This window comes from Capricornis sumatraensis, chromosome 5 (assembly GCF_032405125.1).
Source record: "Capricornis sumatraensis isolate serow.1 chromosome 5, serow.2, whole genome shotgun sequence".
Taxonomy (NCBI): Eukaryota; Metazoa; Chordata; class Mammalia; order Artiodactyla; family Bovidae; genus Capricornis; species Capricornis sumatraensis.
In genome coordinates this window covers 107840270-107866118 of record NC_091073.1, presented here as the reverse complement: position 1 = coordinate 107866118, position 25849 = coordinate 107840270, and the positions used below count along the sequence as shown (strand labels likewise).

Genomic DNA, 25849 nt, shown 5'->3' with positions numbered 1-25849 from the left:
CAATATCCAGACTTAGCATGTGAGAAAAAGATGCAATATATGGACATCTCTTAGACTGATGTCTTTTTCCTGCCAGTTTGCAGGGATCTTAGCAGACCTCCATGTCCTGATGACAGAGCGTAAGAGTCAGAACAAGAAAACTTGAGTTCTGTATTTGCTGTGTGACCCTGAGCAATATACTTAACCTTGCTGAGCCAATGTTGTCTCACCTCTGTAAAAGGGGATGTTCATAACAGATAGTCTATCAACTTCATCGATTAGGGAGAATGAATGCCAACAGCTAATAGTTAATGTTTTCTCTACATCTCTGCTGGGCTTCCCTCATAGCTCAGTAGGTAAAGAATCTACCTGCAATGCAGGAGACCCGGGTTTGAGTCTTCGGTTGGGAAGATCTCCTGGAGAAGGAAACAGCAACCCACTCCAGTATTCTTGCCTGGAGAATCCCGTGGACAGAGGAGCCTGGCTGGCTACAGTCCTTTGACTCGCAACAGTTGGACACGACTTAGCGACTAAACCACACGCCACACATCTCTGATGGTGCCAGTCCCAGGGCCGGCGGTGCCAGGGAAGATGCACTGAAAAGAAGTCCTGAGACATTTTTCTCACTAGACTAGGTTGGGGTCGGTGTGGGAGGAGGGCAGCAGATGCTAAAGATCAAAGGGTAAGTACCAAGATGAATTAGTTTAAATGTCGATATAAGTCAGATGGATGTCTCAAGCAATGATGTAGTCAGTTTAGATCAGAAATTGATATAAATCTTGGGAATTTTAGAAGAACCTGAAGTCATAACAAAATGGTATAGATGTAATATAATTAGAGAAAATAAAACCAAAAAATGTGGCTCTCAGAATGTGGATTATAACCTGGAGATCAGAAAATGGACGCTAGAAAGTGTTGTAGAATGAAAGCAAAACACAGGCTTGGGAGCTGGCAGACCAAGTTTCATGCCGGGGCTTCTCCTGTGGCTCAGTGGTAAAAGAATCAGCCTGCAATGCTGGAGACTTAGGCTGGATCCCTGGGTCAGGAAGACCCCTAGAGAAGGGCATGGCAACCCACTCCAGTACACTTGCCTAGAGAATCCCATGGACAGAGGAGCCTGGTGGACTGCAGTCCATAGGGTCACAAAGAGTCAGACACGACTGCAGCAACTGAGCACGCACGCACGCACGCACGCATAAGCTTCATTCCTAGTTTGGCCACAAATCAGTGAAATGACTTGGAAGGTCTCTTAATTGATCTGACACGTTTCCTCATCATAAAGTGGAGTTTTTAATCTCCTCATTCACTTTCCTGGGCTGTCACCATCTAACCCAGTGTTTTTCAAAATGTGGGCTATGATCCTTTAGGGAATTATGAATTCAATTTAGAGGATTAAGACCAGAATTTTAAAAAATGAAATAGAATAGAAGACAGAGTCTATCATACGGAGAAAACTGCTTTTGTGCATGTTCAGTCGTGTCTGACTCTTTATGATCCCATGGACTCCAGCTCACTAGGCTCCTCTGTCTATGGGATTGTCCCAGAAAGAACACAAGGGTGGGTTGCCATTTCCTCCTCCAGGAGATCTTCCCAACCCAGGGACTGAACTCAGGGCTCCTGCATTGACAGGCAGGTTCTTTACGACTGAGCCACCCGGGGATACCAGAACACTACTTATTGCTTCATAAAAGTTTTAAGTGACAAAGCTATGTGTGTATTGGGATGAATTATAAATTATATTTCCATGGACATCCCTGGTGGCCCAGTGGCTAAGACACTGTGCTCCCATTGCGGGGTCCCACGTTCAACCCTTGGTTAGGAACCTAGATCCCACATGTTACAACTATGAGTCTGCATGCTGCAGCTAGGACCTGGTACAGCCGAGTAAATAAATAAATATTTCTTGAAATTTAACAAATTTATCTTAAAAAATAAAATAAATTCTTTCTTATGATGGGTTGTGGTCAAAAAAGTTTGAAAAACGTAGCATGAACACCCCCAGCACCCCAGAAAAGCATAGGTGTCTGCCTACCTCAGTTTCTCCCTTTGCACTGGCTATTCTATAACCTGATCCTTTTGAATCTGCATGAAGATCCCAAGGGCCCAGAGATTCCTCCACAACAGCCCCTCTTCCCCTGCCAGCCAAGGAGCCAATGGAGGCCAAGGTGTTCATGAAGCAAGAATCAAGGTACCAGATTTATCAAATAAAAATACAAGCATCTAATTAAATGTGAATTTCAGATCTACAATGAATCATATTTTAATATAAGTATGTCCCAAATACTGCATGAAGCAGACTCATACTAAAAAAATGAATCATTGTTTATCAGAAATTTAAATTTAATCAGACACCTGTATTTTATCCAGCAACCCTAGGTAAGTAATAAATAAAAAGCAAACAGGAGAGAAAGTTGCAAAAGAGTAAGATTTTTAAGTGCCTCAAACTACAAAACTTTGTGCTTTAATATGCTCATAAATTAACAGCTGTATTGTATTATGCAAATTTATGTTAAGTTATTCACTATCTGTCATCACGCTCGAATAAAAATTGTATATATGACATTTAGAGAAAAATGACATCTTCTGATCAGAGTATTGCATTGCATTTCGGTGGCACTGATTACCTTTGGCTTCTGAGTGACTCACTGAATTACTTATAGTGTGTCTAGAATCCTTGAGAACAATCCCAGTGAGTGGCCAGTGGTTGTTTTCCCTCCATTCTAATGCCTTTCAGAAGAAAACACAGTTTGGTGGTGAAATAACGGGCCAGAAGTCTCCTGCTTCTCACCTAGAAGTTGGCGGTTTCCCACCAATGAACTGCCAGGCTTCCCAGTGGTGCAGTGGCAAAGAATCCACCTGCCAATGCAGGAGATGCAAGAGATGAGGGTTTGATCCCTGGGTAGGGAAGATCCCCTAAAGTGGGTAATGCAACCCACTCCAGTATTCTTGCCTGGAAAACCTCATGGACAGAGGAGCTTGGTGGGCTACAGTCTGTGGGGTCGCAGAGAGCCGGATGTGGCTGAACACACACATGCACCAATAAACACTGTGCATTATGAAGGTTAGCGTTACTGGACAAGCAAGAAGGGAAAATTTTTTTCATTTTTAATCTCTGCCTTCATGTTTCTTGGTGATTATACATGGGGTGGGGGGGGAAGCTATTTCTGCTGTTTCCTTTCTATTAAATCACTGTAGAAATGGCCACCAGTTGGCTAATTTAATATTTAGAACATAATAGATATGCCTTATCTTAAGGCTGACGTGCTGAATTTTTAACCTGATGATCGTCATCCTCTTGGAGGCTCCTGGTATACCACCAGTTTTTTTTTTTTTAATATTTATAATCTTTTTTTTAATTTGGAATACTATTTGTGGATGCGTTGCCTGTGTCTGTTCTGGAAAGGAGGGGTAAAATCTTGCTAAGGGTACATTACATCCCTCAAAGGAGTCTTGACAGCAGAAGCTTACAGGAGGACAAGGGAGCCAGATGGCCTTAAGGAATCTGTGAAGATCGCCAGGCCAGGCTTGGAAGGCAGGCTGTTTGCAGCAGAAATTACAGGAGGAAGGCAGGTGATGCCAATACAATTTAAAAGTGATTCTTTGTTCAATTCACAGTTTCCCTGGTGGTTCAGATGGTAAAGAATCTGCCTGCAATGCAGGAGACCCGGGTTTGATCCCTGGGTCAGGAAGATCCCCTGGAGAAGGGAATGGCAACCCACTCCAATATTCTTGCCTGGAGAATCTGATAGACAGAGGAGCCTGGCAGGCTATGGTCCATGGAGTCACAAACAGTCGGACACAACTGAGCAAATGACACTTTCACTTTTCTCTTCTTTGTTCATCCAGAAGAGAAAATACAGATGCCAAGGAAGGACTCAAATTGGCGTTCTGGGGTTGTGCCATTCTCACTCCCCCACTGCAAATGCCAACTCTCTCTGCCTCAGTGGTGGGGGTAGGGACAGGGCTGCAGCATCCATCTACACTCTGTCCTAGGAGAGAACAGGCTATCACAATGCACGGAGGAATGAGGACGGGCCTGGGAGTTCGAAACCTCTCCCAAAGAGCATGGGTAGTTTCCTAACTTTCTTTATTCCAGTTTCCTCATCTGCAAATAAAGGGATTAGGTTGAATGATTTATAAGTTTTTTTTTTTTCCACATTAGGTTTCATTCATTCATTCAACTAGCATTGGGCACCTACAATGTGCCCAGAGGTAAGGACCGAGAGGACCTTGCACCCAGGGTGTCAACAGCTGAGCTTGTCCAGGGGTCAACAAGCAGAAGCATGTCATTCTGCCTAAGAAAATGAGAGGAGGAGGAGGAAAGGGAGGATGTGTGAAATTCCTTCTAAGGTTGCTGACTCCTGACTTTCTGAAAATGACTAAGGAAGACAAGTTCTAAGGGGGGAATCTGTTGTTTTTCTGATCACTGGTTTTCCCAGTTGATGAGGGAGAGGCCTCTGATGACCTAACCTGGACAACTAGGACGTGCTGATTTCTAGAAATTTCTGTTCAAGAGGGAGCACCTGATGAGATGGATTAAACCCATAGGCCACTTCTCACTTCAACTGATTCACCTGGACATGAATGACCTCTTCAGAAGAAAGTTGATTGCATCTCCAAGGCTTTCAAGTTGTAGGAAAAAGATTTGGAGGCACGGGTGATGTTTTCATCCTTATTCCAGTTGTTGAAAAGGAAAGTAAGTATGGACAAGTAACAGGATACTCTTTAAATTTTTTTTCCTATTTTTATTTTATTTATTTTTAAAAAGCTGGCTTAAAACTCAACATTCAGAAAACTGACATCATGGTGTCCAGTCCCATCACTTCATGGCAAATAGACGGGGAAAAAATGGAAACAGTGACTAACTTTATTTTCTTGCACTCCAAAATTGCAGCAGAATGTGGCTGCAGCCATGAAATTAAAAGACACCTGCTCCTTGGAAGAAAAGCTATTATAAACCTAGCCAGCATATTAAAAAGCAGAGACATCACTTTCCCAACAAACATCCGTATAGTCAAAGCTATGGTCTTTCCAGTATTCATGTATCCTAAAGGAAATCAATCCTGAATATTCATTGGAGGACTGATGCTGAAGCTCCAATACTTTGGCCACCTGATGCGAAGAGCCGACTCATTAGAAAAGACCCTGATGCTGGGAAAGATTGAAGGTGGGAGGAGAAGGGGCTGACAGAGGATGAGATGGTTGGATGGCATCACTGACTCAATGGATGTGAGTTTGAGCAAACTCTGGGAGACAGTGAAGGACAGGGAAGCCTGGCGTACTGCAGTCCATGGAGTCACAAAGAATTGGACATGACTAGGCAACTAAACAACAACTATTTGTATATACCTGTAGGACCTTAATTCCCAGACCAAGGGTCAAACCTTCATCCCCTACATTGCAAGATGGATTCTAACCACTGGACTGCAAGGAAAATCCATGGATACTCTTTTGATGCCAAGAAGGGATAGGATTTTTTTTTAATTTTTTGCTAGATTATGGCCTGTATCACCAGAAATCTCATGGCACCTAAGAAGGATGTTTGTCAGGATATTCACAGACATTATTAAGTGGGCTTGAAGCTAAAATTTGAGGGACAGGAAGAAAAACTTTACTAGACATGGTGATAAATGACAAGCTTGACACATGACTTATTCCCAAAGGAAGAATCTGTCTCTCTGAAACTCAAGGGACAGAATGATAGAGGGATTCATGATGTAGAAGATTTTACATGGAAAAAATTTTTTTACATGGAGATATCAATAGAATTTTATTTTGAGACACCCAAGGGCAGATGAGATTGTAAATTGGTCAAATGTTAAGTAAAAAGAAATTGTACTTCTTGGCTTAGGGTTTTTTCCCCTTTCTTTTGCTATGGATTTTTATGTTGTTTGATCTGTTTATTTGTTGTTGAAGTAAATTGATTTATTTGTTGTTTTTATGGTAAAGACCAACACACCTTGACTTACTAGGATTTCTTAGTTTCTCAAAGCCAAAGATCCAAGTAAAAAAGGCATTTATTCTGATAATGTCCTTAGGTACTTGGCAGAGGACAGGGAGGGAACGCCCAAGAGAGGATGACTTTGGGGATTCCTGAACACCCTGGCAGAGACCCCACTGTTACGATGCTAGTAAAATGGTCACAGATGTGTCCCAAAGGTGGCTAAACCACTCTGGCCAACCACCTGCTCTCATAGAACAATCTTTTGCAGACCAAGTGGCCATTCCCAAGACAGCACCAAGAAATTCTGAGCCCATGGATCTGAGTTCAAATCTGGATTCTGCTTCCACTTTGAGCAAGACACTTAATCTTCGAGTTTCAGTTTCCTAATCTCTAAAATGAAAATTATTTTCTGTATTTATTCAACTGGTTGTTCGAATTGCTTGGCCCAGCACCAGACACAGAGTGCGTGTCCAGTGAATAGTGATTCTTCTTATTTCCATCATAATTATGATCAATATTAGTCAGTATTAAACACTTGATCCCTAAGGATCACTCCTGGATAGAAACAAGTTGGATGGATTTCCCTGGTGGTACAGGGGATAGGAATCCACCTGCCAATGCAGGAGACGTGAGTTCGATCCCTGGACTGGGAGGATTCCACATTCCATGGAGCAAGTAAGCCTGTGCACCACAACTACTGAGCCCACATACCACAGCTGCTAAGGCCTGTGCTCCCCCACAGTGAGAAGCCCTCACGCTGCAACCAGAGAGTAGCCCCTGCTCTCCGCAGCTAGGGAAAGCCCCAGTGCAGCCACAGAGATCCAGCGCAAGCATGAATGAATAAAAAGAAAATAACAAGTTGGCCATGAGTGTTTCTGCAGCAGACCTTAACACAGCTCACATAAACAGCAGAGGGTTACCACTGGCCACAGGTCACAGACTGAGAGCGGGGAAGATGGACGACGGTCCTGACACCGTACAAGGGACTCACCGGAAATCAGGCCCAGAAACAAAACCGCCGAATGGTAGGTATGTGCGTCATGGAAACTGACGCATTCCCTGTGTTCCCTGTGTCATGGAACCTGACGCATTAGAAAACTCCTGGGAGTTTTCTAATTAATGTGGTATTCTCGGTTTGCAAGGGCCTCTTTCTTTATAGAGTTAGATCAGGTTTATTTACCACGTAAAATTTATGATGAATAATTATGGTGCTCCATAAATGTTTACTGTTACGATGATGACGGTGGTGACCACCGTAATTAGTATCTTGCAGGTCTACAAATCACTAATGTGTGTGCAGGCTGAGGAATCATTAAAGGAGCTTTTCAGGGAAAGGTGAGAGGAGGCAGGAGGGGAAGGCTCAGAGCAGCCAGAAACACACCCCTTTCATTTCAGAGATTACACTTGGCCTGAGAGAACCTCCCTGGGGCTCCGTCCTCTTGTCTGTTTGATGGAGAAATAGCCCATCCGGCCCCTGGAGGTGGGGCACAGACTAGATGACCTCTTGGGTTTGGTAGCCTCCAGATCCAAGGACTGTAACTCCAGGAGGTGCTATCAAATAAGCTGGTCTGTTCAGTATTTCAGAACAACCACTGAGTGGCTCTCTCCCAGCATGGCCTTTGTTTCTTTGCTCTCTAGATGGGCTGGATCTGAATGACAGCACAGTCACAGAAAACCCACTACTTTCTGGTGGTCCAATGAGTGACTTGTCTAAAAACCAAAAAGCAGCTCCAGTCATTGTGCACTGTATTTATAAAATTAGTCTTATACTTAAGAAAGCAACCCAAGGTCACTATTAAAGTTAAGTTTGCATCAACGCTTGCTGCTTGGAAGAAAAGCTATGACAAATCTAGAGAGCATGTTAAAAAGCAGAGACATCACTTTGCCGACAAAGGTCTGTGTAGTCAAAGCTATGGTTTTTCCAATAGTCATGTATGGATGTGAGAATTGGACCATAAAAAAGGCTGAATGCCAAAAATTTGGTGCTTTCTAACTGTGGTGTTGGAGAAGACTCTTGAGAGTCCCTGGGACAGCAAGGAAATCAAACCTGTCAATCCTAAAGAAAATCAACCCTGACTATTCATTGGAAGGACTGAGGCTGAAGCTGAAGCTCCAATACTTTGGCCACCTGATGTGAAGAGCCGACTCATTGGAAAAGACCCTGATGCTGGGAAAGACTGAAGGCAGGAGGAGAAGGGGGTGACAGAGGATGAGATGGTTGGATGGCATCACTGACTCAATGGATGTGACTTTGAGCAAACTCTGGGAGATGGTGAAGGACAGGGAAGCCTGATGTACTGCAGTCCATGGGGTTGCAAAGAATCAGACGTGACTGAGCGACTGAACAACAACAAATATACCTCCCAGGAGTATGGCAACGGCTCTTCACCTGGCTGCATGTGAGAGTCACCTGGGGGCTTTTAAAGAAAGGGATGCCTGATCCAACTAGTCAGAACCTTGGGAGGTGGATCCCAGCAGGTGAGGTTTTTTAGGACAGTGTCGGGAAGGTGAGATACCCCTGGGCCGTGATTTGCACTGGGTCCTTGCTCCGAGCTGCCCTATGGGTAAGAGAAGGAAATGTGAGGAAGTCTCTAGTTGCTGGAAGTCCGATTCTGCCTAGAGGTGGGCTGGGCTGTGCTCTGTAATACCAGGGCTCAGCCCACTTCAGTCAGAGGCTCTGGGAATTTGGGGAGGGGGTGGTCCTGCTCTGATGGCCTCCAAGGAGATCAGCCACGTGCAGTGGTGATGTCAGGGAGGGTCAGATGAGAAGAGCCTCATTCTGGGTGAAGGGAGGGCAGTATCTCCCCAGTCTCAGGCTGCAGGGCTGTCCCTTGGCTCCTGACCATCCAAGGACTCTCCTTAACTGAAATGAAAATGAATGGTCTCAGCAGCTGTTAGCGATTGGCTGTAGCTGGGAGAGCATCAGCTAGATGCTCTAATCGCATCTAATAGAGACCCAGGGAGAGAGAGGACAATGCTCCTCTCCACCGCAGCACCGGGGACTGACAGACGGGGTGTGGGTGTGGGGAGCAGACTGGCAGTGAGGCTGCAAGACAAACATCTCAGATGCTCATTTCCTGCTCTTCACCAAAGAATACGGGGCTTCCCTGGGGGCTCAGCTGGTAAAGAATCCGCCTGCAATGCAGGAGACATGGGATCGATCCCTGGCTCGGAAAGATGCCCAGGAGAAGGAAATGGCAATCCACTCATATTCTTGTCTGGAGAATCCCATGGACAGAGAAGCCTAGTGGGCTACAGAGTTGGACATGTCCTACCAACTAAACAACAACAATAAACACACACACACACATATACCCACATACACATACCCAGACACTGTGCCCAGAATCATACATGGATTTGGTCCAATAGCCCTTTCAACAGCCCTATGAGCTACACACTGTTGCAATTCCTATTTCACAGATATGAAAAACTGAGGAACAAAGAGATGATGCCAGTCACCACATCACACTACCAGCAAGTGGCAGCTCTGCGTTTCATGTGGACACTGGGCAGGGCTGAGCCTAGCCCTTCCTGGTGGAGTGGCATTGCTCCTGGATCAGAGAGAAGTTGAGGTTTGGTCTGTGTGTAATCGGGAGCCCCTCTCTCAGTGAGTGATTCTTGGCTCTGCCTCCTCCAGGTGTCCCAATAAAAGGTGATGCCTGTCCCCCAGGAAGGCTGAGAACCACCTTCAACAAATGGGACCTCAAACACAGTGAATGACAGGGCGCGATACCTAGCTGTGCTGTTTCCATGAAAAAGTCTGTCCTTTGTCGAGAACCCCCTCCGACCGGGCCTCCCATCTCCTCAGCCACTTGAACCAGTTTCTCGTGGAGCTGAAGTCCCTGTCTACTGCTAAGGAGGTGAGGAGTTGATCGTCTTTCTTGCAGTCTTAAATGACTAATTAAAATGTCTTGGAGACTAAGCCCACTGCAAAAGGAGCCTGGGTGGCTTTCTAAAGCATCTTGTTCATAACCGGAGGGAAGGTGATTCCCTTCTCATCTTCATAATAAGGCATCTTTTCGCAGGGTATCTGCCTCATGCTTCCTACAGCTCTGGCCCCAGTTTGGTCCCAGCAGGGGGAGGCCAGTGGAGTTTAATTACATTCCTCCTATAGGGAACATTCAAGGAATGAGGCTTTGAAAAACAACTTGTGCTACCAAAAAGGAAGAAAAAAGAAATCAAATTAAGCAAGCGAGAAACCGGCATTGCCTTTTGTGTCCTAGAGACCCAATCTAAATATTTAAATTTTAAAGACAGAATTCTTAAGTGCTTAACTTTATAAACCTTACACATTGCAATTCCTAGGGGAGCCAAACAGTCCCTGTGATCTGGAATATTCCTATGCCTGGAGTAACAGGCTCATGTGGTTGATATTTTTCACACATACTATATTCAGCTATAATGCTGAAAAAAAAAGTGACCCATAATACTGCCCACAGTCCTGAGGCAAAACAGTCTTACCAGAAAACAGAGTAAATTGAATGTCTGGACCACAAGCAAACATTTTAGAAAGGTCTCTTTATTCTCTACTGATTTCTCAATTTTCCTTCCTCTTTCTGTCTCTGAGATGCCCAGTGATTGGCTATTAGTGAGTGTGGAAGTTGCCTCCTGGCAGAAACTATTAATTTGCTGACTGCTAGTGGACAAATACCATGAACTGAGAGAGAAGTGGAACAAGGGCTAGTGGGTGGGCTGTCAGCCGAGGCAGAGTTCAACCTTCTATAAGGAAAAGCTTTATCAAGGCTAAAGGGAAGATGATAGACAGTGAGTTCCCTGTTCCTGGGAGCATTCAAGCAAAGGGGCATGATCTTCTCTCAGATACTAGTCCTGGGTGGGAGGCTGTTCTACCTAACCTCTAAGGTCCCCTTGCAGCCTGAGGGCTCAGGTTCCATCCTTTCCTTGGCATGACAGGCTTTGGGCCCCATGGGAGCCTTGCGGGAACAAGACTGTAGGTCTACAGGGGCCTTGAGTGCTGCTCTCAATTGCTTGCATATCCCTTGGCAGTGCCTTCTCTCTCTGACTTTGGTCTGCTTCCTTCCGTCCAGCATGCAGGAACCTCCCTGTGCCTCCCCACCTCAAGTTTGCTTTCAGTTAGTCTCCAGTTAGAAAAGGAGCGAACATTCATCTGGGCTTCCCAGGAGGCTCAATGGTAAAGAATCCACCTGCCATTGCAGAGATTCAAGAGACGGGGCTTTTGATCCCTGGGTCGGTAAGATCCCCTAGAGAAGAAAATGGCAACCCACTCCATTATCTTGCCAGGATAATCCCATGGACAGAGGAGCCTGGTGGGCTGCAGTCCATGGGGTCACAAAGAGTCAGACACAACTAAGCAAGCACTCACACATGAACATACATTCATTCATTCAACATTTATTTGCCACAAGCCTCCTGCATGCCAGGCACTGTTGGAGTGCCTGGGATACACCAGCATGCCAAGTAGAGCCCCTGCTATCATGGGAATAAAATCCTGGTGGGGACTTGATTACAGCACCCCTCCCAGGAGCAGTGGCATTTAATAAGGGATAAGCATTGAGACAAAGGAAGCACCTCCTAATGGCAGAATGTGATGCCCAGTGATGGGTGGATCAAGAAAGTCTTTACTTGCCCAGGATGTCACCATTCTGAGGTTCCTGCTCCACCACTGGCCAATAGAGTTCACTGAAGTGTGTGTGTGTTTTTTTTAAAGTGTGTGTTTATTTATTATTTCAGAATCTAATTGTTGGGAATAAAACACAGACTTTTGATGTCTTAAAAGCCCATAATGTGAGCAGTAGTTAAATAAATGAGCCGTGCAGTTGAGAATCCAGTTCAGTGCCAAGTGGACCCGCCAAACACTGAGCTTCACCTGTGGCGTTCACCTTCCCAAGTTTATTTTTAAATTCTTGCTTTTCTGGATTGATGTGAACCAACACCACTGGCTTATTTGCTTTGCAAAGCCTGGCCCCTCTAGAGGCCCAGATATTGAATATAAAATACTCTGAGTCACCACATGAAAGACACCAAAATCTGTGCTGATTGGTGTGGCCCATTCCCAGGGGGAGCATCTCTTTGCAGGTCATCTCTCCTCTGCTGAGACGGAACTGCTCTGCAGGGACTCAGGGGAGGTGGGAGTTGGAGCATTAACTGCTGAAAATTCACCACACTTCACTGTGCTGTCATGCCACACTTGGCCAGGCGGCCCAGAAAACACACTTGCAAGTCCTTCCGGCTCTCAGTCAGCCTTCCACTTGCCCACCCACAGTGCATGCAGGCGGGACATCGTCGTGTGGTTACAGGCTTCTGGGATGGCCAAAGGTTCCCAAGTAGGCAGTGGGTCACGGGGTAGAGTGGGAAAGCTTCTGTATCTCTCTGGATCTCGGGAAGAGAGCCAGAACAAGACTCAGGGAAAGAGAGAGAGCAAGAAGGCTAAGAGGTGCTGTAGACATTGAAGAGAGGAGAGGAAACAGAGAAATGGGGTAGATGAGAAGGGACTGGAAAGAAAGGAAGAGGCCAAGGAGCCGCCCAGATCTCTGAGTTCTGGATGGCACAAGTCCTGGGGATGTGGCTGCCATTGCTGAGGTTCCTGGGGGCAGTTTAAAGTCAGGGCAGGTCAGTTTCCCCACAGGTCGCTTTGGCCATCAGATGGTAAAGACACATGCTGTGTCTTTGGACATCTTCAGTCAGTGCAGAAGCATTTGAGCCCTGGGTGGTGCGTGTATCTGAGAACTTGAAAACTGGGGCCTCTGTCCCCCCGATCCAGGTTGGCTATTCACCTTGCTTTGGGGATTCTTGAGTTGTCTAACGATGGGCACAGAGATGCCTCCTATCCTGTCTTCCTTCTTCCTTCCCGGAGTTGGTGCTTTGGAAGCAGTAGCCACAAACCCTAATTAACAAGATGGAGATCCAGGCACACACCTGGGAGACTGTCAAGACTTCTCTGCTCTGATATTAGTTGTTGGGATGCCAGGGGAGGGTGAGAGAGTCTGCTTCTCTGGGTCAGACACTTCCAGAGAGAAGGACAGGAAGTGGGCAAGTTGGACATATCCCAGGGTCCCCCACTGCAGCTCCTGCTCCTGCAGTGAAAACAGTATAGCCCCCTGGCGAGAGAGCATCCAGGACATTCTCTTTGGCCAAGATCCTTTGCCATGGCCTCTCAATTGGCACCCAGAGCTGCCGTATACACCAAGGGCTGGTAAGGGGTGTTTGTGGTCTAGATGGTGCCTGCCCAAAAAGTGCAGCTGCTGCGGGGGTGCTTACTGGATGTGACAGGTCCCCAGTCTATACGTGCATTCAGAGAGAAGGCTCTGGTTGCCACCTTCATCTGCCTTGAAAACAACTTTAAATCAACTCAAAACCTACGCCCACCTCCAAAATACCCCCTGGAGGAAATTAAGAGTTGACCCTTCAACAACATGGGTTTGATCTGTGCAGGTCCACTTATAAGCAGATTTTTTTCTAATAAATATTTTGGGAAAAAATTTTTGGAGATTTGTGACAATTTGAAAAAACTCAAAACCACACAGCCTAGTAATATTGAAAAAATTAAGAAAAAGGTATGTCACACATGCATGAAATATATGTAGATACTGGGACTTCCCTGGCAGTCTAGTAGTTAAGCCTCTGTGCTTCCAACACAGCGGGTACAGGTTTGATTCCTGGTCAGGGAACTAAGATCCTACATGATACATGGCACTGCCCCCCCCCAAATATATATATAGATAGTAGATGGATAGATACTAGTCTATTCTTCCATAGCCATAAGGGTGATATTTAATATAAAATCTTTTCTTGCTGTTTTATAACTTTGCTTTCGAAGAATTACATTATCTGTAGTATGCTTCTCCCATAACCGAAGACACTGTATCAGCCTAGCATCACAGGTCAGTGGTTTTTCAAAAAATGTAACAATGTTTCCAATACTGTATTATGAATATGACTGTAATACTATATATCAAAAAACTTTACAATGATTAGTACACAGGTTAGGCTGCTGTGAAGCAGAGGCATTACATTGCCAACAAAGGTCCGTCTAGTCAAAGCTATGGTTTTTCCAGTAGTCATATGTGGATGTGAGTTGGACCATAAAGAAAGATGAGCACCAAAGAACTGACGCTTTTGAACTGTGGTGTTAGAAAAGATTCTTGAGAGTCCTTTGGACTGCAAGGAGATCAAACTAGTCAATCCTAAAGGAAATCAATTCTGAATATTCATTGGAAGGACTGAGGCTGAAGCTGAAACTCCAATACTTTGGCCACCTGATGTGAAGAGCTGACTCATTTGAAAAGACCCTGATGCTGGGAAAGATTGAGGGCAGGAAGAGAAGGGGACGACAGAGGATGAGATGGTTGGATGGCATCACTGACTTGATGGACTTGAGTTTGAGCAGGCTCTGGGAGTTGGTGATGGACAGGGAAGGCCTGGTGTGCCACAGTCCATAGTGTCACAGCATTGGACACAACTGAGCCACTGAACTGAACTGTGAAGCCATCATATTGATTATGGTAGGCTACCATACAGCAAGCATATTGCCACTTCTTTATTATTAACACATGAATCATTATACCTGTAAATAAATTTGAATTTCTTTTCATATAGGTACAGTGTTAGCAGTACCTATAACATCTACAGTGTTTTGTATCATATAAGACAATATTGATGTAGGTATTGATAGATGATTCATCTTGTAAACAGAAGAAGTAAACTTGCAGTATTGATAAATACAGGACAGTATTATTAAATTTTTTATGAATCTTATGAAAATAATTAGAAATCTTATGATTTTCTTAACATTTTCTTTTCTCTAGATTACTGTAAGAATATAGTGTATAACCTAACATACACAATATATGTTAATTGACTGCTTATGTTATCAGTAAGGCTTCCAGTCAACAGGAGGCTCTTAGTAGTTAAATTTGAGGTGGGGGAATTCAAAAGTTCTACTCAGATTTTTGACTGTGCAGGGTGTTGGCAACTCCAACCCCCTCATTGTTCAAGGGTCAACTGTATTTAAAGAACTGAGATGATTTTAGGATTATGGATGAAAGTGAAAGTCACTCAGTTGTGTCCGACTCTTTGCATCCCCGTGGACTATAGAGTCCATGGAATTTTTCAGACCAGAATACTGGAGTGGGTAGCCTTTCCCTTCTCCAGGGGATCTTCCCAACCCAGGGATTGAACCCAGGTCTCCCACATTTCAGGCAGATTCTTTGCCAGCTGAGCCACCAGGATTATGGGTAATACGCTACTAAAGACACATCCAGGACTGAGCAATTCCTGCATCACTTTATCCCTCACTCAGTCAAGTGAGAGTGGCGCCATTGTTGTTGGGGAATTTTGAATCTGTTTTACTTTATTAACAAAAGGTTAATCATTGGCAGAACATCAGTACTTTAACTATCATTAGGAATAAATGAATTTATTTATTTACTTATTCTTTACTGACTGAAACTGGTGGTTCAGTAAAGAATCTGCCTGCCAATGCAGGAGACTCAAGAGGTGAGGGTTCGATCCCTGGGTTGGGAAGATCCCTGGAGGAGGAAATGGCAACCCACTCCAGTATTCTTGCCTGGAGAATCCCATGGAGCCTGGTGGGCTACAGTCCACGGGGTTGCAAGAGTCAGACATGACTTAGTGACTAAACCACCACAGGGAATAAATATTTGCTATGTGCATCACAACAGAGGGAGAGAAGCCTTTAGGGTTTAAAACCTGGCTGCACAGAGTGTGGGCCATGAACTGCCAGCATTGGCATCACCTGGGAACTTGTTGGAAATGCAGAGTCTCAGGCCCCACCCCAGACCTCCTGTACAGGAACCTGCAGTTTAGCAAGAGCCCCTGGGGATTCTGATGTATATTATACTCTGAGACTCTGAGGCTGGTACCACAGTCTACTGCCGCTACCCTCAGCCTGCTGAAGTCCCAGTTCTCGTCTGTTTCACAGTGTGACTTTGGGGCATAAGCTATTCTTTGTTCGTGTCTTTTCCTCTGTACCCTGTTGCTCTGCATTCTGTTGTGCTATTGTGGGATGTGTCGGAAAGGGAAGCTTTCAGAAGAGACACTAAGCCCTGTGTGGCTGAGTAACTGAACTGTGGGGAACACCTCAGCTTACTCCCTCTAAAGCGCCCAACAGCAGGACCCCAGCAGACCTGGACAAAGGCAGGAAACCTTCTCAATGGGGAAAAACCCATTTCCAGTTTTTCACTTGAATCTTAAAGTCATCTACTCCCTGTGAGGGCTTCCCAGGTGGCACAGCAGTAAAGAATCCACCTGCCAATGCAGAAGAGGCAGGAGATGTGGGTTCAATCCCTGGTCGAGACGATCCCCGGGAGAAGGAAATGGCAACCCGTATTCTTGCCTGAAAAATTCCATGGACAGAGGAGCCTAGTGGGCTATAGTCCATGGGGTCACACAGAGTCAGACACAGCTGAGTGACTGAACACACACTCCCTATGAAAAGAATCCTGAGTGAAATACAAACTGGGAGACTTTTTTTCCATAGTAAGAATTTGTGTTAAGATAGTCACATTTTTTTTCCACCCAATCCTACCCGCTGTGACAAAGGACAGGTGGTTGGAGTGAAATGACTGTGTGTGTGTGTGTGTGTGTGTGTGTGTGTGTGTAGCCACAGAATATGCTTTTTTTCCTTTGAGATCCTCTGGCTACTTCAAGGAACAAATCTTCAGCCTTGCTCATATTAGCAGTATGAGCTAATCAGCTGAAATACCCAGCATGAAATGCTCTTTTATCCTTAAGAGAAAAAGAAAGAGTAAGTTGTATTTTAATTAGGAATTTATAATGGTTACAAAGCAGCTCCTCAAGACAAGTTAAGAATTTGGCCTTCCTTCTAAGGCATAACTGTGCTCAAATTATCCTAAAGAGAGGCTGTATATCAATCTAGTCCAATTTGTGATAAATTTACAACTAGGTTCTTCACAGCAGATTTATAACAACAATTAAACAGAAGGAAAATGGGTCATAAATTTTGGCTGGCACGGTCCGGCACCAACAAGAAGAGAAGAGAATGGTTTAGCCAGATCAAAAGTCAATAATTTCAACATAAAGTGCTAAAGCTATAGCAAAAACAATTTATATGGAAAGAAGCTTTTTTTCCCCTCCTCTCATCCCTGTCAAAATTAGATATTGGAGAACACAATGAAGCATCCACAGTACAGAGGTCTTATTAAATAATTGGCGTGTTTTCTCAATTTTATGAGTGGGCCAAATGGTACAAATTTTTCCTTGCTCCTCCACTACTGAATTTAATGAAGGTACCTCCCCTTTAAGATGAATAAGGAAACACATGGGGAAAGCAAGAGTTCTCCAAGAGACTGGGGAATTAAGAAAGAAGGTTTTGTGAAAGGAGGGGAAGCCAAACACACAATTCCAACGTCAGATGATTTTGGAGAAAACATACATGTTCTAAAAAGAAGTAGCCCTAGGCATGCATTAGAGAATGGCTTCCCAGGTGGCTCAGTGGTAGAGAATCCACCTGCTAATGCAGGAAATGCAGAAGACGGGGGTTCAATCCATGGGTCAGGAAGATCCCCTAGAATAGGAAATGGCAATCCATTCCAGTATTCTTGTCTGGGAAATCCCATAAACAGAGGAGCCTGGCGAGCTACAGTCTACGGGGTCCCAAAGAGTCAGACATGATGGAGCCACTGAGTACACACATAGCTGTTTGACATCTGGAACAGAGATCTCTGCCCTGAAAAGAGAGAAGTAATCAAGGCCACTTGGATCAAAAAGGATGGTGAGAGGTGAGGTATTACCAGACTAAATAAGTGGGTTTAAAACATGTATTAAGATTATCTTCAATAGTGAAGGAAGACCTTGGAGTAGTCCTTTATCTGCCAGACATTCAATATGTTCAAGGAGAGTCCCTGTATCAGTGACCTTGTCGCTGCTGCTGCTAAGTCGCTTCAGTCGTGTCCGACTCTGTGCGACCCCATGGACTGCAGCCCACCAGGCTCCTCCGTCCATGGGATTTTCCAGGCAAGAGTACTGGAGTGGGGTGCCATTGCCTTCTCCATCAGTGACCTTACCAAGGACAATTTCCCGTCTTCACTGGGAAAGGATGCTACAAGGCCAACTGCCAACCTGGGTGTCATTCTAATCAATAAAGAAGCATTGGCTGGCTTTGTGGACATCACCAGACACTTGGTATGAAGTGGTCACGTCATTTGCTAGGAGTACACACTATTTAGTTATGCAAAAGAGCTGGCAGTGCTGAGCACTGTTGGACTTGTACCTTCAAGTCTGGAAAATTAGTTTTTAGAACCTCAGTGCAAAGGTGAGAGTGATTGCAGAACACGTAATTTGAAAGGAGGAGCTTCATCCGGAAACCATGGATTCTAGGTACAGGGATGGACACTGTTTTCTGGCACCCAGCAGCCATTCACCCCACTCTAGTAAGTGTGAGGCAGGAGCCCCTCCCCTGTCAGGGAACTGTGGGTTCCTTGTAGCGGGCATTTGGGGACTGACTCCATTTGAGTCCTCGCCCAGGGACCAGGAGAGTGACCCAGGTCTGAGCCAATCAAAGCGTTGTATCCCCCAGAGCCCAGGTGATTGGCTGAGAGGTGCACGCATGACCCAATCAATCTCTGTCAGTGAGATGCCGCGAGACTTTCACTGAGATCCCCAGGAAAGAGACTCTTCACACTGGAGCTGGATGGGCTCTCCCACTGTCCCTATCCTCAGCCCATAGAAAGATGAGAGGGATTTAAGGAAGACTTGTCAGAGCAAGGATTCTTCAGCCTAGAGAAGAGTTCGCCTGTCCTGAGTCAAACGGCAGCAAGGGGGAAGGGGGTCCAAAAGAGCCGTACCTAGAGAGTGGGGCAGCCCCCTGAGTCTGGCTATGGTTTTCCAGGGAGCCACGTGCCCATGCAGCGCGGTTGTTCATTTGACCTCTGTTTATTTGAGCAAAGGCTAAGTAACAGGAGAGAGACGTCAGGGCTTAGAGAGGAGACAGCAGAAGGAGCAGCCCCTGTTGCTACAGCCAAGGTGTGTGACCACTCAGATTCTGTGCAAGGTATGGGTCAGCTGGAGCCATCTTGCCAGCACTAAGAGGGTTGGCTGCCACCAGGAGACCCCAACACCCAGAAGCTGTGAGGCAGGAGCCCCTCTTCTGTCAGGGAGCTGTGGGGAAGGGCTGGCCTCAGGAGACAGCCTGTTTCCACTCCATACCAGAAGGCAACACAGGGGAAGGGCTGAGAGATGACCCCTTTAGACAGGATTTGGGGATCTGTTAGAAGCCCACCCCTGAGAGGAGATGGAGGTCCAGGAATCAGAGGGAGGAGAGGAAAGAGGGTGAAAGAACAGACCAAGTACCCTCCCCTAGACAGCTTCCTCAGACCACAGGTCATCCTGAGCTAAGGGCATTGAATTGGGTCTGAGACTGAAGTTGTAAACTGGACCAGACTGTTTTGAACTATTTAGTGCCAAAGGGAATTGAAACCTTTGCAATCTGTCCAAGATATCATCTAGGAGAGGGAAGACGATTCATCAGATCATTTTTAAAAGAAATAATTGGGGGGGAAAAGCACCAAAGGATTCCATGTTTGTATTAATACTTCACTTAGTTCAGGCTATTGAACAAACTGGTTACACAGCTGTCTTGAGACCATTAGGGGAGATCTTGTGTGAGAATGGCATATGCCCAGCATGATTGGAGCTGAGAGGGGAGAGAGGACAAGCTGGGTCTCAGTGACAGAGTTTGAGCCCCCGTGTCAAGCCATACCTGAAGGTAGATTTACACTACAGTTTTTAGTTATGTGGGTAAATGAACTTCCTGAGCCAACCTGGGTTGAATTCTCTGTCACTGTCAGCAGAAAGAATCCTGATACAGTGCACATAGGCTTTTTCATGGGAAGAAAACTTAGCTTTCATTGGATTCTCATAGGGCATTGCTAAAAAATGATAGGCTCGGGGAAGAGAAACTCAAGAGCTCAAATCTAATGATCTCATTGAAAAATACAAGAGAAGACCATCTAATGAGATGCATGGGGGTCTCAGGTATATTATGGAAGAACTAGGCCAGAGCATTCTTGGGTGCAATGTCTGGAGCCTGACTCTGGCATTAACTGGCACTCAAAAAATATTTGTTGAATGGAAACCAGCAGGAAAATTATCACAAGTCATACTTTACATGCAAATTTTCAGGAATATTTTCAGGAAAATATCTAATGTGTGAACAGCTAATCTGCATTTCCATGTTCTGACAGATGGCCCATATTAACAGAACTCTGATTATAGAAAAAAAGAAAAAAGAGAACCTGAAAATATTTATTGCATGTATACCATGTGCAAGGCTATACAACTATTAACACTATTGTGACTGCCAAATTTATTTAATTTATAGACCAGTTCTATATAGTCCCATTTTTCAGAGACAGTCCCAGCTGTTACCTGGAGAGAGAAAATGACCTTGGAGCCTGCACAGCTGGGCCAGGGCATTGGGTACAAAGGCTGTATTCTCAAGGTAGAAACAAGGACTGCATGAAAATCACCTGGGATGTGTATTTAAAATGGGAGTTCATTGGCCTTGGCCCAGACTTATGAAAGGAGAATCTCTGTGTAAAGGGCCCTGGACTCTATATCTTAACAGACTTCCTAGATGGTTTTATGTATGCTAAAGTTTGAGAAACTTTATCTCCTAAAATCTGTTTATTTGACTGGCAACATTCAGGGGACACAGGAGATACAGGTTCTGTCCCTGGGTGGGGAAGTTCCCCTGGAGAAGGAAATGGCAAACCACTCCACTCTTCTTGCCTGGAAAATTTCATGGACAGAGGAACCTGGTGGGCTACAGTCAGTGGAGGTCACAAAGAGTTGGACATGACTGAGCATGAAGGCACATGCATGCATACACACACACACACACACACACACACACACACACACACATTTTGCACAGTCCCATAAGAGGTAGTTCTCTGAGGAAAAAAGCTCCCATCCTAGGCTAGAGGGATTTGAAGGAGCGCAGGGTAAAGTGAGATAGTTTCACCCTCCTCAAGGTCGAGGTCAGTTTAGGCCACCTCAGAGTTAAGGCGTTGTGTATCTAAGGCCTCTGTGTCTGCTTTCAGACCTGCATTCAGGTCTGTATCCTCCTGATGGATGAACATAACAAGATGGAATTACAGAGTAGCTGGTGTTCCCTTCCCTAGAGCCCCAAACTCTCTGCATGACATCACTCATTCTAGACTCGATCAAGTGCTGCCTTCTGTTGCCCTGGAGAATTTCACTTGGAAGGAGGTGCTGTTGTAATAGACATAGACTATTGTTTTAATTGGCAATTAAATTCCCTGAAGGTGAGTCATGACTTCTGCCTCTCAGAGCTGTTGCCCCCTCTCCAAACCACCACCACATCCACTACATGGCTGACCACTCTCCAGATGCTTGAAAGTCTTTAGTTTGACCTGCCTTCTGGTTTATTTGAGACCAGGGGGCCGAATTCCCTCTCTTGCCTTGACCACCTCCTGGAGTAACTGCTGGAATGTCTGCTCCCATGTTCTTAGTCATAGGACTTGACTACAGTTGACTCTGAGGGTAGGATGGATTGACTTAAGCCCACCCATGCTCCTGTTCTCTTGGCCACAATAGTCTGTTCAAGAATGGGCAGTGACCTAAGCATTCTGACCAGGGTGAACCTAATGACTCTTGCTGAGAATCTGGGGTCACAGACTCTTCTCCTTTGGTTATGAGTGGAAGCCTGTCTCCCAGATGTTCTCAGCAAGTGGCCTGGGGTTTCAAGAGAAGGGAACACCTGAGAATGGGACCAATATGAAAAGAGCTCAGCCAAGAAGTGGGGAGAAACTAGGACCAGAGCCCATCTTTGAGCCGAGGTAAAGGTTTGTTTGAAGCCACATCTATTACTGGACTTCCCTGGTGGCTCAGCGACAAAGAGTCTGCCTGTCAATACAGGAAAAGCAGGTTTGATCCCTGGGCCAGGAAGATCCCCTGGAGAAGGAAACGGCAACCCACTTCAATATTCCTGCCTGGAAAATCCCATGCACCAAGGAGTCTGGCAGGCTATAGTCCATGGGGTCACAAAGAGTCGGATATAACTTAGCGACTAAACAACAACATCTATTCCTAAGCTGCTCAATTATCTGTATTCATAAGCATCTCCTGCCTATTTTTTTTTGTCCTTAAGTCAGTTTGGGTTGGGGTTTTGTTACCTGCCCCTAACAGCATCCTAATATACCTTCAGCTCCCCATTTTTCTCTTGCAGTAGCGTACCCCAACTATCTTTGTTCCTTCCTCCATCCCCGTCTCAACTGAAAACAAAAACACAACTACGTATGAAATAGGATGAGATGGGAGGAGGTGGTAGGATTATTTGAATTCATGACTTGTTGAGACTCCCTGCCCAAAGAATATTGATTAATAGATCAATGTCAACCTGGAGGGAAGACTTGTCCTGTTCAACACTTTAATCAATGACTTGGATGAAATAGGAGACATGCTGAGCAAGTCCCAGATGACACAAAGCTGGAGGAATTATAATATGACAGATGCCAGAATCAAGATTCAAAATTATTTTGACTGACTTGAGCAGTAATAAGGATAAATATAAACTCTTGCATCTAGGCTCAGAAAATCAATAGTCCAAGCAATGGATTGGGGAAACCTGGCTTGCTGCTGCTGCTGCTAAGTCACTTCAGTCGTGTCCGACTCTGTGCAACCCCATAGATGGCAGCCCACCAGGCTCCCCCGTCCCTGGGATTCTCCAGGCAAGAAAACTGGAGTGGGCTGCCATTTCCTTCTCTAATGCATGAAAGGAAAAGTGAAAGTGAAGTCACTCAGTCGTGTCCAACTCTTAGCGACCCCATGGACTGCAGCCTCTGTCCATGGGATTTTTCTAGGCAAGCGTACTGGAGTGGGCTGCCATTGCCTTCTCCAGGGGAAAACTGGCTTGGCAGATGTCAAAACATTACAGGACATTAAGTTGACCAGAAGCTCTCAATGAGCCAGAAGTTGAGGCAACTAGTAACATAGTTAATGCAATTTTCAAAAGAAAAGCTAACCTTGCATCAAAAAAACCAAACTTTTTGGCCAACCCAATACTTTCCCTGGTGGAATAAGGAAGTAGAATTTCCTGGGAATCAGTTTTCAAGTCAATATATGGAAAAAAAATTCTGACAGTTGTTATAATGGAACAGCTCTCCTCCCAACATTGTGAATGTAATAGTCCTTACGTCATCAGAATGTATTAGAAAGGATTCTATTATGGTGGTCTTCCTTTGAAAGCACAGATTTTTAAAATTACTTTCTTTAACAGCTCATAAGTTAAAGCAATGTACACATAAGCATCCAGGGAAAAATGATGTGAAAAAGTAGCCAAGCTCTGCACCCTAAAGTTTGCTTCTGGTCTAGCAATGAGGAGCCCCATCTAGAAGGAATATCTAGAATCCAGCCCTGTTTCAGTCGCTCCATTCCCAGACCCCTTCCCTAGCACTCTCCCCATCTCCACTTCTGCGTTGACTTGGCCTATCCTTAGGCCTGCTTCTGTCTTCCACTTGGCTCCATTTTCTGGCTGACTCCCACCTTCCTGAGCATGGAAAATCTGCAGACAGAGTGTTGGGAAACCAGGTCTCCTTCCCTTTCCCTTACCTTTGACCTCTGACTGCCTGGGGTTCTGCATTTTCCCTGAGCCAGGCTTGGTTCATGGACCATCCCAGGCAGTGAAGGCATGCGACAATTCTTGTTTCTTTTTCCTCCGTGTTGTTCTGAGTACTCCATTTTACTTGTTAACCCAGAGAGATGGAGAAGTTGGGCCACGGCATGCTTATACGCTTAGAATGTGATTTTGGCAAGATGGTTATCAAAAATAAGTTTCACTTTGATGAACACAAAGCCACACGGATGACTGTACTCACATGTTTCTTGCTGAAACGGTCCACCTCTTCCAGAAGCTTCTCTTGGCACTCAGGGTTGGTGGCCAGGAGGTAGGTGGCGAAAGAGAGAGTGTTGGTGACAATCTCGTAGCCAGCGATGAGGAAGATGAAGGCCTGGCCCACCACCTCATCCACACTCAAAGGCTTGGACAGGGGTCTGGGTGGGTGTCGCCAGGAAGGGTTTGCTGGGCATTTGGTGGCAGAAAAGACCTGACGGACGATGTCAAAGTTCTCCACGCCCACGGTGGCGGCAGAATGGCGCACATCCTGGACCATTTGGAGGAAATCTCTCCTCCTCTAAGGGAGGAAAGAAGAAAACACACATTTGGGCCTTAGAGTCACACAAGAGAGCACTCTCACAGCACAGAAGAAGACGAGCACACGCAGCTTTCAGAGAGTCAATAGGAATGAGGATTTTCTTTGTGGGATTGTCTGAGATGAGGGGAGCCTGGGACCACCCCCTCCCACCGTTCCTCATTACAGCACTGAGTGCAGCCATCAGCGGGCTGTGTTGCTGCCTGTACAGCATGAGGCTGTTCTTGCTGGGCTGATTCAGGAAGATGTTAAGCCACTTTGGTAAGTAAAGAGAGCAAGTTGCTGAACAGTGTGTAAAGCAGAACCTCATGTCTGTATGAATGGCACCTGGACAATGTCTGTGATTACATGTGTCCACATGTAGAAAATGTTTAGCAACATCCTTGCCAGCAGTTCCCTGGTGGCTCAGACAGTAAAGCGTCTGCCTACAATGTGGGAAACCCAGGTTCAATCCCTGGGTTGGGAAGATCTCCTGCAGAAGGAAATGGCAACCCACTCCAATATTCTTGCCTGGAAAATCTCATGGACAGAGGAACCTGGTAGGCTACAGTCCATGGGGTCACAAAGAGTCGGACATGACTGAGCGACTTCATTCACTCACTCACCCAGCAGTTCATGGTGAGCTGAAGGAGCTGGGAAAACCAGGGAGGTTTTTATTATTTTCCTTCATCTGCGTTTGTATCGTTGGTTGGTTGGTTTTTCTGATAATAAAGCAATTCAAGCATCGTAAAGAATTAAATTAGGGACTTCCCTGGTGGTCCAGGGGCTAAGACTCTGTGCTTCTCAGTGCAGGAGGCCTGGATTCAATCCCTGGTCAAGGAACTAGGTCCCGCATGCTGTGACTAAGAGTTTGCATGCCATGACTAAGGATCCTGCCTGCCCCGGTGGAGCCAAATAAATAAATATTTAAAATATAAATCGAAGTAAGTGCTCCATTGTTCACATCCCACCCTCCAGGGTGGACTTCTGTGTCTAGTTTTGTCACAGCAGGGAGTTCACAGGACCTGGGGGCGGGGAGGGAACTCATATGAAGAAGCCTGCCTTCCAAGTCTCCAGCCTGCATTTTGCTCGTCCTCCTCAGGTTGGGTCCCTTCTATCCTCAGTAATCTCCTGCCCCACTTAAGTTAGAGCTTTCTTACCATTTCCCCCTCCTTCCTTATCAGTACTTTGCAGATCCTCTCTATTTACACTACCCCATTTACAAGTGTAACAATGGAGTGTTTATGTATTACTTTAGCTCCGACACTGCTGGTAGCTCAGCTGGTAAAGAATCTGCCTGCAATGCAGAAGACCTGGGTTCCATCCCTGGGTTCAATCCCTGGGTTGGTAACATCCCCTGGAGAAGGGAAGGGCTATCCACTCCAGTATTCTGGCCTGGAGAATTCAGTCCATGGGGTCTCAAAGAGTCAGACACAACTGAGCGACTTTCACTTTAACGCTGACAAAGTGTGTCCCTGACACATCTCATCTTTGAACAGCTCTTGGATGTGATGAAGGACCACCGATGGATTACTCTGTTCTGAAGTCTATGGGACTCAACACCGAAAGGGCGAGTATTAGAACCACCAAGAGGAAAAATGATCATTTCAAAGTTCTTGACTTGTTGCATCATTTTCTCAGTCCTTTGGCTTCTGGATTACTATCAAATCCGTAATCTATGTCACACACATTAGCATCTTTTAAGGAGGTTGTCTGAAGAAGGAAATGGCAACCCACGCCAGTATTCTCACCT

At 45.5% G+C, this 25849-nt stretch overlaps 1 protein-coding gene across 1 annotated transcript in view; it reads right to left on the bottom strand.

Moving 5' to 3' along the window:
• TBXAS1 (thromboxane A synthase 1) overlaps positions 1-25849 on the bottom strand; it is a 168421-nt gene that overhangs the window by 29865 nt on the left and 112707 nt on the right. Inside the window, exon 9 of the mRNA XM_068972907.1 lies at positions 23785-24099. Coding sequence (XP_068829008.1) covers positions 23785-24099 — 315 coding nt within the window. The remainder of the gene's footprint in view (positions 1-23784; positions 24100-25849) is intronic.